Source organism: Bos taurus, chromosome 3 (genome assembly GCF_002263795.3).
Source record: "Bos taurus isolate L1 Dominette 01449 registration number 42190680 breed Hereford chromosome 3, ARS-UCD2.0, whole genome shotgun sequence".
Taxonomy (NCBI): Eukaryota; Metazoa; Chordata; class Mammalia; order Artiodactyla; family Bovidae; genus Bos; species Bos taurus.
The window spans coordinates 97,375,310-97,387,878 of NC_037330.1; the positions used below are offsets into that span (position 1 = coordinate 97,375,310).

Consider the following 12,569-nt stretch of genomic DNA (forward strand, 5'->3'; position numbering starts at 1 on the left):
ACTTTCTTTGTGGCTATAGGTAAGCCACATTCCTCTCAGGGCATCATTTTCCCTTAGTATAGATGAATTTGACAGCTCTGACCAGAAAGGCCATCCATCCCTCCTGGTCTCTAGGACGCACGGCCTCTCTGCGGAACCATGTTCCCATCACCTTCTCCACAGCGTGCCCTGCTCTGCATGTCTGAACATCCCCCTTGCGTGTCCACCCTGACCCCTAAGCAACAAGTTTGACTCTGGCTTAACTCAGTTGTCTCACAATGTGTTTTCCTTTGCAGCAACAGCGGCAGCTTGATCTCCTGACGATAACCAGCCCCGGTGAGTAGATGTGGCCATTCTGCTTTGTCTTTTCCCTTGTTTCCCAGAGCAATGCCTGGTTGCTTATCCCAATGCAATTTGTGTCCTGTTCCTTTGGCTCCCTGATTCAACAGCAGAATTCCTGCATCAGGAATGATCCTTCTCCCCACTGTCCTCTACCCCACAGGCAGTTTCTTTTCTCTTCCCCAGCTCTGTGCTGCCTTCTCTTGACTCTGCATATGGCGGGGTGATACTATGATGTTGCTGCATATTCCAGGGCCAAGTTCTCCCCAGATCCCTCAGTGGATCTAAATGTTAAGAAAGTGTCTTAGTCTCCCGAGAAATGTTAAAATCATGGTGAATGGGGAAGCTGCCTTGTAAACGGCATGAAATGAAGGGAAGACAGCTCATGAAGAAAAGCCAGTCTGGGCAAGTGATCAGGTTTGGTCTCCTGTGACCTTTGTCACTCACCTTTAGGAAGGACAAGTCCTCCAAAAAAGCTGTGGCCCTTGGATTAAAAAGTTCTTCCTTCCCCCAAGACTGGCATCTAGCCTGGAGAGAAGTTGAGCATTTAGTCCATCAGAAGGTATTTTATTTTGATTTGGGACCTTGAGGCAAAACTGCCCAACAAGAGATGCTGTTCTCTCTTGGAATCCGAAGGGACGATGGTGCCAGCAATAAACATTCAAGAGTGGGTATGGTGGTTCGTCTTTATCCATTGGTGATGTTCAAAATGTTTAACAGCCCTGGTGACTTCCTACTATGCTGGGCATTAATGCTTTGGTTACTGGACTAGGGAGACACGGTGTTCTGGGAAAAGGACTAGTGTAACAGAGTGGTCACATGGGTTGTGGGGGCGCTCTAGGAGTGGCTAATTACCAACAAATATGGAGGTTTTTCAGCATTTTAGTAACCAATATAGCTGTGCCATGGCATCCCTGCCTTACACCCAGCCTGTTACTGTATCCAGGGTCAGTTGGCTCACTTACAAGGAGACTGAGGAATTGTCCTTTGCAGGTACTGTCTCAGCACAGAGGCTGGTTATCTATCTATGTAACTGAGGTGTAAAACAATGATTACAAATGTTAGTTGGGTCTACCCAGTTCAGGTGAGCTTATTATAGTCCACCTAATAGAGCTCCTTAAACTTGAGACTTTAGAAGAACAAAGATTAACTGGTTTGAAAATGTACAATATAACCCATAGAATGAACTGTGTTTAGCATGTATATAATTATAGAAATTCCAAATCATGAGCTAACCTAACTACAGTGGCTGTTGGGTGACATACCAATCCCTTCCCGCTGAGGTGCTGGTAAGGGATTGACTTTGTCTTGGCTCATTGGCTGCTCTCCTTCGTGGTTGTGCTTTGTTCTGCCCCACATATGCTGACCTAGTTTGCCGGCTTTCACATCCCAGTCTCATCGGGTCACAGCTTGATATGATGCTGACATATGAGTTGGAGAGGGTTCTTGATCTGTCTTCAGTTGCTTGACAAGGAAACTTTTAGACTCTTGTTAACTGCATTTCTTTTGCACCAGCTCTTTCTGTTCTTAATTGCTATGGCATAAACTCAAGCAGAATAGTGGTGACTCTTGGTGCACTCCTTTTGGGCAAACTGTTAAGCACCGCCCGAATTTGTAATGGATTATACTGTTCCCTACTTTTAGGTGAGAAAAGATTATTTTCTGGGTCAAATCTTTTCAAAAGGCGTTTTGTGTCACACAAGTGTGCAGTACTGTACGTAGGCTACATCTGTGCGGTACTGTAAGATATGCACTTGTGAGATACCGATCCACAGGTCCCGGGGAAACTGAGCCCCCAAGGGAGTAGCCTGTCTCTACTCCAGTGTGCCAGACCAATATTAGCCATGTGTATCATGCCTACAAAAGGCTAGGAAGGATTACTAGACTATGTATTATCTAGACAGCTCTAGTCCATGTCAGCATCACTATTGTAACTGTCTCTCACTTTCAAAGTCACCCCCATCCTCCACTTCACCAGAAGCCGCCGCGGCTAGCAAGGGGCATGCTACCTCTCTGGGCTGCCAGTGGGAGGCGCTAGCTTGTTTGCACGCCTCACCAGACCATTCTCAACACAGAACTGCAGTCTGATGCTGCCACTTGTCATCAACTAGTAGCCTTCAGAAATGCTGGCTGGCAATTTGGAAGACGTGAAAATTTGCGTTATCTTCTTTAAACTATTTCATTTATTGTGAATAATTTTGAATATACAGAAAAGAGTAGAGATAAAAGGAAGAGTCATTTACTGCCCTCCCCCACCAAACACCTTGGTTTTATCACATCAACGTTGTACCATCTATGCTACACAGTTCCCTATTTTAAAAAATATAGATCTAGTTGAGACTTCCCTGCATTCCTCGCTGATTGCATCTCTCCCCTTTGACCCAATAGGTAACCACTGTTATAAATTCAGTGTATAACTGCTTTAACTGGCATTGTTTTACAAATTCCTATAAATGATGTCACACTATAAATGTCATTCTGTGATTTTTCTCTCCTTATATTGTAAAGATTCATTCACGTAGATACATGTGGCTCTGGTTCAATTGTTTTTAACTGCTATATAGAATTTCACTTATAATTCTGTCACAATTTCTTTTTTTCATTTTATTGATCGTGATTTAGATTATTTCCAATTTTTTGCAATTTTAAACAATGCTACTAGGGCCATTTTATGCATGAGAATGAGAATTTATCTTGAGCATATAACTTGGAGAGGAATTACTGATTCTATGCATCTTCAAATTTACTATATAGTGGCCTGTTGTTTTCTAAAGTAGTTGAACAAATTTATACTTCAAACTATAACAGCAGCAAAGTACAATAGTTCCCATTGCTCTGAATCCTCCACTCTTGAAATCATCAAACTTATAAATAAATTTTTACTGGTTGTCATGATAAATGTGAAATGTTATCCCATTGATATTATTTGTTTTAATTGTTTATTTATTTGACTGCTTGGGGTCTTAATTGTGGCACACAGAATCTTTGTTGCATCATGTAGGATCTTTCCTTGTGGTGCTTGGACCCTCTCCTGTTGTGCTTAGGCTTATTTGCTCCGAAGCTTGTGGGGTCTTAGTTCCCCAGCCACTTCTCCTGCATTGTAAGGCAGATTCCTAACCACTGGACCACAAAGGAAGCCCACCACTGCTTTTATAATCTGTGTTTCCCTGATTACTGGTGGGATTGAATATCTTTTCATATGTTTATTGGCCACTTTGGTTTCTTCTGTGAACTGACTTTTCATATCATTTGTCCATTTCCTGTTGGGTTGCTACTGTTTATTGATTTTTAATTCTTTATTAGTTTGCATATTGATACTTTGTTGCTTAATATGCATTGCAAATATCTTCTTCAAGATGATGGCTTGTGTTTTCTGATTTATGGAAGTTTCTTTTTTAATTTTAGCATAGTTGAATATGTGAATACTGCTTTATGAGCTTTGCTTTTGTGACTTAAGAAATCCTTCCCTACCTGAATATCATATTCTGCTGTATTCTAAAAGTTGTCAAGTTTTACATCACATTTGGGTATTTATCTCATTTACATGACTGAACATTGTGTGTGATACGAATTAGGGATTTAATTCCTTATTTACATATGGATAGCCCATTACCTCAATACCATGTAATAACTAGTTCATCCTTTCTCCAATTATTAGCAGTTACACATCTGTCAAATATCAGTTTTCCTGTATACAGAATCTGTTTCTGAGCTTTCTGTACTGTACTATTTGTTTATCACTGTTAATCTGCTTTAACCCCATGTCTTGCTTACAATAAATCTTAATTTTAATATTGTCTCATAATTGGTAGGTTGATACCATTTACCTTGTCCTATTTATGTTTATCTTTTGAAAATACAATTATCTTTTCTTTTTAATAAAATCTAATAACCCATGCCTTATGACAGGTGAATTTAATCTGTTTACATTTATTATAAGTACAAATATATTTGGACATATTTCTACTGCTATATTTGTGCTTTCTGTTTATCATTTATTTTCTTTTTTCTTTTGCCTTGCCTTAATTTGGACTGAAAGTGAAAAATGTTAGTCTATCAGTCATGTCTGTCTATTTGCAATCCCATGGACTGTAGGCTGCCAGGCTCTTCTGTTCATTAAATACTTCAGGCAAGAATACTGAAGTAGGTTGGCAATTTCTTCTCCAGGAGATCTTCCCAACCCAGGGATCAAACTGGGGTCTCCTGCATTGCAGGCAGATTCTTTACCATCTGAACCACCAGAATACATTATGTTTTATATATTACCTATTTTTTACCCCATCTCTAGATTTTAATGCTACAGATTTTGTTTCTAACCTTAACTGTTTACCTTTTGGAAATATACTTAACTATCCTTTTTTTTTTTTTTTTACAAAGTCTGAAGTTATTCAAAATATCTAAAGTCATTCAGCCACAAAAAAAGCCTTAGCATGCTTTAACTACCTATTAAATACTGCCCTGTCACCACCTAGTTATTATTGCTTAGACTTTTAAAAGTTAAACTTTTTCAAAAAAGAAAAGCAATGATGATGATGAAGACCCATTTGACTTTTCCCTACACAGCTTATAAATTTTTGTGTTCTCCTATTAATTACATCTCAAGATTTTCCTGTTACCTTACTAAAGTGGATCCTTTAATAGCTATTTTAGTGAGAGTCCATGGGAAGCTATCTTGATCTGTATTTGTCCTTATTCTGACTTCTCTTTGGAATAATAGTTTGGCTAGGTATAAATTATAGCTTAAGGAAGATTTCCCTTTGTACTTTGAGGATTTTTTTTCTTTTTTTCCTGACATCCATAGTTGCTAGTGAGAAGTCTGCCATTATTTGTTTGCAGTAACTTATCTTTTATTGGGTAGGCTAAAAAATTTTTCCTTTTGATCTTCATGCTCTACTTTTTCATTTTAATAAGTCTAGATGTGAATTTATTTCTATTTACCCTTCTTGGTAGTCTGAGTACACTTTCTGCCTGAGAATCAATGTCTTTCTTTAATTTCGAGAAATTATCAGCAAATTACCTCTTCAAATGTTGCTTTCCCTTCAATCCTCTTCTTTAATAATTTCTTTAGATGAATGTTGGATTTTCTCAAGTTGCCCTCCATGGTTCTTTACTGACTTTTCATAATTTTTTATAATTTTATTTTAATGCACTGATTCTGAGTTACCCAAAAGTAACTTGAATTCATATTCACTTTTTGACCATATCTAGTCTAGATTTTTTCCTGTCTTTTTCAATATTTCAATGACTATCTATTTTTAATTTTGAGATTTCTAATTTTGTTCATATCCACCTGCTCTCATTTTATTTCTGCCTATTCTGTTTCATAATTTCTTATTCTGTCTTCATTTGTTTCTTCAAACATCCTCAATATGCTTATTTTAAAAGCTTTGACTGTTTTATAAAATAAGTTTCATCTGGAGTGAATTCAAGTTATAACTGTTGATTTTGTTTAGTATCGCTTTTAGCATTTAATTTCTTCATGCATTTTGAAATTTTAATTTGTAATATCACTTTGAGAAGGAAGTTTTCTGTTACTCTTTGTTCCCATCCCTGACCCCCCCCCCCCAAAAAATCTCCCACTATGCTCACATATCCCTATATGTTGGTTTTTACAGTTGACTCTATCCATAATTTCAGTACAGAACCTTACAGATATTGGGGATATGTCAGATCCAGTGACAAAAAGTCAGCAGGATAGCTTGGCTTTGCTTCTGATTGCTATGTCTATATCCCTCACTTCTCTAGGCCTATATAGCACATAGGGGCTATCTCCCAGAATCTGCACCAGGCTTTTATTTTTCTAGGCTCCTTCCATAACTGGGAAGCCCCACCCGTGGTCCTTGTTCTAAGTGGAAGACCTTATCTCTGGTCCTCATCTCCTATAGAACACTTTAATGAGTCTCACAGGAGTCCAAATTTCAGCAGCTACTGCCTGCTTCTAGATCCAGATCTCAATAAGCAAGTAGCCTCAGGAGCATGTATAGCAATTTGCATTTGTGCTTTTCAGTTTCATGGAGATATGTCTCTTGCAATGGAGCCCAGCTATATATTTTCATTTCTTTTTTCATGTATTATTCAAAATTACCATTTAATGGGAATGAATGGGTTTATTGCAGCATGAACTTATTTACTCATTTGGCCCAGAAGACCAACTATAGTTTTTTCCTTACTTTTTGAAGGTTTATTCTATTATAACCTCTTCAATAGAAGGGAGGCAATATGAGCAAATATTTTTCTCCTATCCAGGTGAAATTTTTACCACCAGATTGATAAAAGAGACTGCTACTTTTTGCATGTACATGCAAAAAGTAGCAGTCTCTTTTATCAATCTGGTGGTAAAAATATACAAATATATCAGAGAAGGCAATGGCACCCCACTCCAATACTCTTGCCTGGAAAATCCCATGGGTGGAGGAGCCTGGTAGGCTGCAGTCCATGGGGTCTCGAAGAGTCGGACACGACTGAGCGACTTCACTTTCACTTTTCACTTTTCAGCATTGGAGAAGGAAATGGCAACCCACTCCAGTGTTCTTGCCTGGAGAATCTCAGGGAAGGGGGAGCCTGGTGGGCTTCCGTCTATGGGGTCGCACAGAGTCGGACACAACTGAAGTGACTTAGCAGAGGCATACAAATATATATGTAGTTTTTTAAATTTATAATGATCTATATAAACTGCTACATTTGAATATAATGTGAACATTTTTCAATATTATTAAATATTCTCAAAGAGAGACTTTTATATAGCTGAAACACATTCTATTTTAAATTTATCTCTTGTTATATATTGGTTTGGTATAGTCTCTAAGTCATGTCCCACTCCTTCGCAACCCCAAGGACTGCAGCCTACCAGGCTCCTCTGCCTGTGGGATTTTCCCAGGCAAGAACACTTGAGTGGGTTGCCATTGCCTTCTAAAATTATTGCATATTAAATTATCCCTGATGATTTAGTTATAAATAACACCACAGTGAACATTCTTGTATAAATATGTTTGTGCACATCTTTAATTGTTTCTTTAGGAAAAATTCCTAGAATGAGAATTACTAAGAAAAGGTATACGTAGTTTACTAGTCATGACAGTCTACATAACATTGAAGTAACAATGATGTCAAAATTACAGAGACTTAAAAAGCATCGCTGTGTTTTTTACTTTTGATACATGTCTCTCATGGGCTGGCATAAGTTCTGCTCTGCATCATCTTCACTCTGGCATCCAGCTGGCCAAGCATCCTCTATTTGGAACACTGCTGTGTCTCAGTTTGGGTTCCCTAAGAAGTCAAACTTGAGACAAAGATTTTCATTTCAATAATTTATTTAGGAGATGATCCCAGAGACCTTGTTGAGAGATGAAGTAAGATTTGGGAAAAGGAAAAAAAAGTTAAGAAAGATTCATTATCAAGCAAGCTACAACTGTTGGTAACTGGAATTTAATCCTTCAGGAGAACCCTGGAAGTCAGTAGAAAATAAGCCTCAGAGATATTCCTGAAGGGCACAGGCGTGGGAGTGAGGGTGGGGGTGTTAATTTCCTGACACTTCTAATCTGCTTGATATGTGGACACAGCAGATTCCAGTGGCCAGAGAAAGTCCTCAAGAGAAATTTGCAGATGTCAGCAATTGGAAAGTATTCAATATGTGCAGAAATAATAAGTGCCAGGAGAATATGTGGGATTGCAGGAAAGTACTGACAGCCCCTGCCATTGGGTCATCATGGCAGAGGGAAAGGGAGAGCGAGCGAGTCATGTACCTTCTCTTAAAAATTTTTAGAAAGGATCACTCTTGCCCAATTTTCCTTGGTCAAAGCAACTCATATGACAACTTCTAATTCAACAGGGTAGAGATATTGACTCTTCCTACACGAAAGGGCACTGCAGTGAGAAAAGCTAGAATATTTGGCAATGGTGAATATACCTTTTTACACTTCTAGAAAGATTTTTATGTTCCCACCATCAAAGTCCTGATCATAGCTTTAAATAAAAATAACAGCTTTACTGAGATTATAATTCACATCCATAAAATCCATCCTTTAAAGTGAACCATTTACATTACATAAAGTGTACCATGTAGTGGTTTTCAGTACATTTACAGAATTGTACAATCACCACTAATTCCAGAACATTATTATTACTCCAGAAAGAAATTCTGTACCCATTAACAGTCATCCCCCATTTTTGCCTTCCCCTAGGCCCTGCAACCACTAATTTACTTTTTATCTCTATGGATTTGCCTATTCTAGATATCTCATATAAATGAAATTGCACAGTATGTGGCCTTTTGTGACCAGATTCTTTTTTTACTTAACATGTTTTCAAGGTCCATCCATACTCTAGCATGTATCAGTACTTCACTCCTTTGTATTGCCAAATAATATTCCATTGAATTGATGTATCATAATTTGTTTATCCATTCATCTATTGACGAACATTTCAGTCGTCTACATTTCTTGGCTATTGTGGATAATGTTGCCATAAACATTTGTGAACAAGTAAAAATCATGTTTTGAGTTCTCTTGGACATACATCTAGGAAATGAATGGCTGGATCATTTGGTAAGTGTCAAGGTAAACATTTTGAGAAACTGCAAAAGTGTTTTCTAAATTAGCTGTGTCATTTACATTCTCATCAGCAACATAGGGTGCTTCCGATTTCTCCCCATCCTAACACTTGTTATTATCGATCTTTTAATTTATAGTCATCCTAGTGGGTATGAAGCAGTATCACGTAATAGTTTTGGTTTGCATTTTCCCAGTGACTTATGACGTTGAATATGTTTTAATGTGCTTATTTGCCACTTGTGTATCTTTTTTGGAAAAATGTTAGCAAGTTATTTCCCCCTCCTGATATCAATTAGGTTACATTTGTCTTTTTATCATTGAGTTGTAAAAGTTTTTAAATACTATTCTGAGTACAAGGTCTTTTGTCAGATACGTAATTTTAAAATATGTTTTCCTGTCCATGGGTTCTTTTCATTTGCTTGATGGCATTTAAAATAAACCAAAAAAATTTTTTATTTTGATGAAGTTCAATTTATCTACTTTATTGCTTATGCTTTTGGTATCATATCCAAGAAAACATTGCCTAATGTCACAATGATATACTCCTATGAGCTAATTTTTGTATGATATGAGATAGGACTCCAATTGGTCTATTTGCGTGTGGTTGTCCAGGTTTGCTAGCACCATTTGTTGGAAAAACTGTTCTTTCTCTTATTGATTTATCTTGGCACCTTGTCAAATGCCCGTTAACTTTTTGATAGTATAGACTAAAAGGACAGATTTAGGAAGTATCTAAACATCCGCATTCAGTGTCAGAACTGACACTTCACATATTTTTCACACAATTTCCCTCACTGTCCCATTAAACAGGCATAGTCTTTCCTGATTTGCTGATGAGAAATGAAGGTGCTACACAATTAAAATTGCCCACATAAATGCAGTTAATAAGTAAATGCTAGAGTCAGGGTTCTTGCCTGGAGAATCCCAGGGACGGGGGAGCCGTCTGGTGGGCTGCCGTCTATGGGGTTGCTCAGAGTCGGACACGACTGAAGCGACTTAGCAGCAGAGTCAGAATTCAAATCCAGCTTGCTCTGATTCTGTATCAGACTGTTGCTTTTTCTATTGCTACATAAGAATACTACTTTCTGTGTGATATTGGTCCACAGAATCTTCTTTCTCAGACAGAATTAAAGCTGACCTACTTTGCTGTTGATAAGGAAAGTGTGAAATGTCGGAGACATCACAGGCATGGGTCTTTTCCACTAACGAGGCTACATCTTGAAAAGACAATTGATTTCCTAAAATATTGCAGAAACCTCCAGAAAAAATCACAACTAGAATGGTTTCTGATTGCAAATATGCACAAAAAATATTTTTATCACCTCTTAACCTTGTTAAAACAATACCTAGGTTATATGGTGATAGACTAAACCTGCTGATCATTACATAACAACTTTGGACTTTATCTCCAATGAAAGTCCCCCATGATGTAAATGTAGCCACTCTGAAGACTATAGGAACAAGAGAGCCCGAACTAGCCATTATTCCTGCTTCACAGCCATCTTCAGAGCTAGCATAGCCTCTGGAGCCAGTCCAGGGTGGCCATGACCAGGAGAGAAGCCGAGTCAGGGAACTCCTGACCTCACAGCCAGCAGTTAGCAGCACAGTGGATATGCACTGGGAGGATGGTTCAAAAACTGCATGTACATCATTAAAGCAACTTTAAAGAGATCTTTAAAGGAGATAAATAAATTGTTCCTAGTCCCACAGCCTAAGCACAATGCAAAGTCACTTCAGTCGTGTCCGACTCTGTGCGACCCCATAGACAGCAGCCCACCAGGCTCCCCCGTCCCTGGGATTCTCCAGGCAAGAACACTGGAGTGGGTTGCTATTTCCTTCTCCAATGCATGAAAGTGAAAAGTGAAAGTGAAGTCGCTCAGTCGTGTCCAACTCTTAGCAACCCCATTTATTGCAGCCTATCAGGCTCCTCTGTCCATGGGATTTTCCAAGCAAGAGTACTGGAGTAGGGTGCCATTGCCTTCTCCGCCTGAGCACAATACAGAACCTAATTCTATTTATACATTTTCCTTTTCAGTTCTTGTCTATATGCAGAAACATATTTACATAATTGCAATCACAGTAAGTTTTTATGTACATCTTTTTTCACTTAACATTATTTCATAAACAATCTTCATGTCGCTATGTAGTTTACATACTTACCATCTTTTTATAATAACTTTCTCTATTAAAAGATGGCACATGCCCATGGTGCAAATTTTGAAAAACACAGATAAGTTATCTCCCAGAGGCAATCACTGTTTAATATTTTAACACATTTACTTCTTTGCCTTTTTCCTATGCATGTTTAATTTTGTTTTACATGGTTGAGATCATATAGAATATAAAATTTTATCCTGATTTTTCACTTACTATTACAACAGAAATATTTTCCCATGCCAATGATGTTGTATATTTAACTTGATTTTATTTTTCCATCTTATGAATAATTTATCAACCTTTGTGTATATATTTGTGCCTACATTTTAGGTTATTGTCTCAAGATAAATTACTAGGGATGGAATTACTTAGATCCATGAACATTTTATGAGCATTTTAAAGGCATACTTATTTTTAAAAGCTCTAGACTCTTCCATCTTTTATATGTAGCCTGGCTTACAAAAATACATGTCTTACTGTTGTACGTTTGTGCTATATCCAGATGTTTTTCTCTTATAAATGACTCTACCATAAAATTATTTGTGAAAAAAACTTTTACTTCTTTTGCATAAGTTTTATTTTTGGCCATTTTAAAAGTAGAATTGCTGGGCCAAAGAGCATTAATATGTTTAAGGAATTATTAAGTCTTACTGCCAACTCATTTTCCAGAAAGGTTGTATCAATTTACATTCCCACTTCCATCCACCAACCTACATCATTCTTGTCAACAATGAAAAACCACAGCATCGGGTGTTACTCAGAAGATTTATTAAATCTAAGTAAACAAATTTTAAAATCTGAAAAACATTTAAAGGCAGAGAGAAACGTGTTTGTTCTCATAGTCGCCTGGAGACAAACTAATTACTATGTTCCTAGAATATTTCTCCTGGGAAATCTTTATAGGATGCCGTATCCCAGGACTCAGGTGAGGAGGTTAATGAGAAGGGATCAAGGGCCCCATCTTGAAGTATCCAGGTGGGTGGACTGTGCTCTGAGAAGGGGATTTGGAGGCATGGTATCCAAAATGCCATAGCTAATCAGCATGAGGTTGGTCAGGTAAAGAAGGAGCTAGCAAGACCTTGGCCATCAGACTGAATGCAGGCCAAGAGGAACAGAAATGCAGTACACAAAAGGGGAAATTAGGAATTATATAAATAGGAATCTTTAAACACAACCTAAATTGCCTTAGGCAAAAATAAGTAATTCATTAGTTCATAGGTAATCCAGAAATAAATCTGCCTTCCTGTGAATCTTGATATAGAGCTCCTGTGACCCAGCTTGTTTTTCTTCTTCTCTTAACTCAATTTGCTCTTAACTGCATTTCCAGGCCACATATTGTCTCAGGATGGCAGAATGTACATTGTCCCAAATTCCAGTCAAGTAGGAAAAAGCAAGAGACGCTCATCCAGAAGTCCCAACAGAATCTCTGTTGCTTCATTCTATGATTGGGTCATTATGACTTCATCTTTAAACAAGTATCTGTGTACAGGGAAAGCTACTGTGCTAATTGGCTGAGAGTTGAGTTATAAAAATCATTCATGGTGG

The 12,569-nt window shown here is 37.8% G+C and overlaps 1 protein-coding gene across 6 annotated transcripts in view; it reads left to right on the plus strand.

Moving 5' to 3' along the window:
* Nucleotides 1–12,569, plus strand: part of BEND5 (BEN domain containing 5) — a 1,466,135-nt gene that overhangs the window by 1,108,055 nt on the left and 345,511 nt on the right. For all 6 annotated transcript variants that reach the window (XM_059884715.1, XM_059884716.1, XM_059884717.1 and 3 more), the window contains one exon: nucleotides 276–315. In XM_059884715.1, the coding sequence (XP_059740698.1) occupies nucleotides 276–315 (40 nt within the window). The remainder of the gene's footprint in view (nucleotides 1–275; nucleotides 316–12,569) is intronic.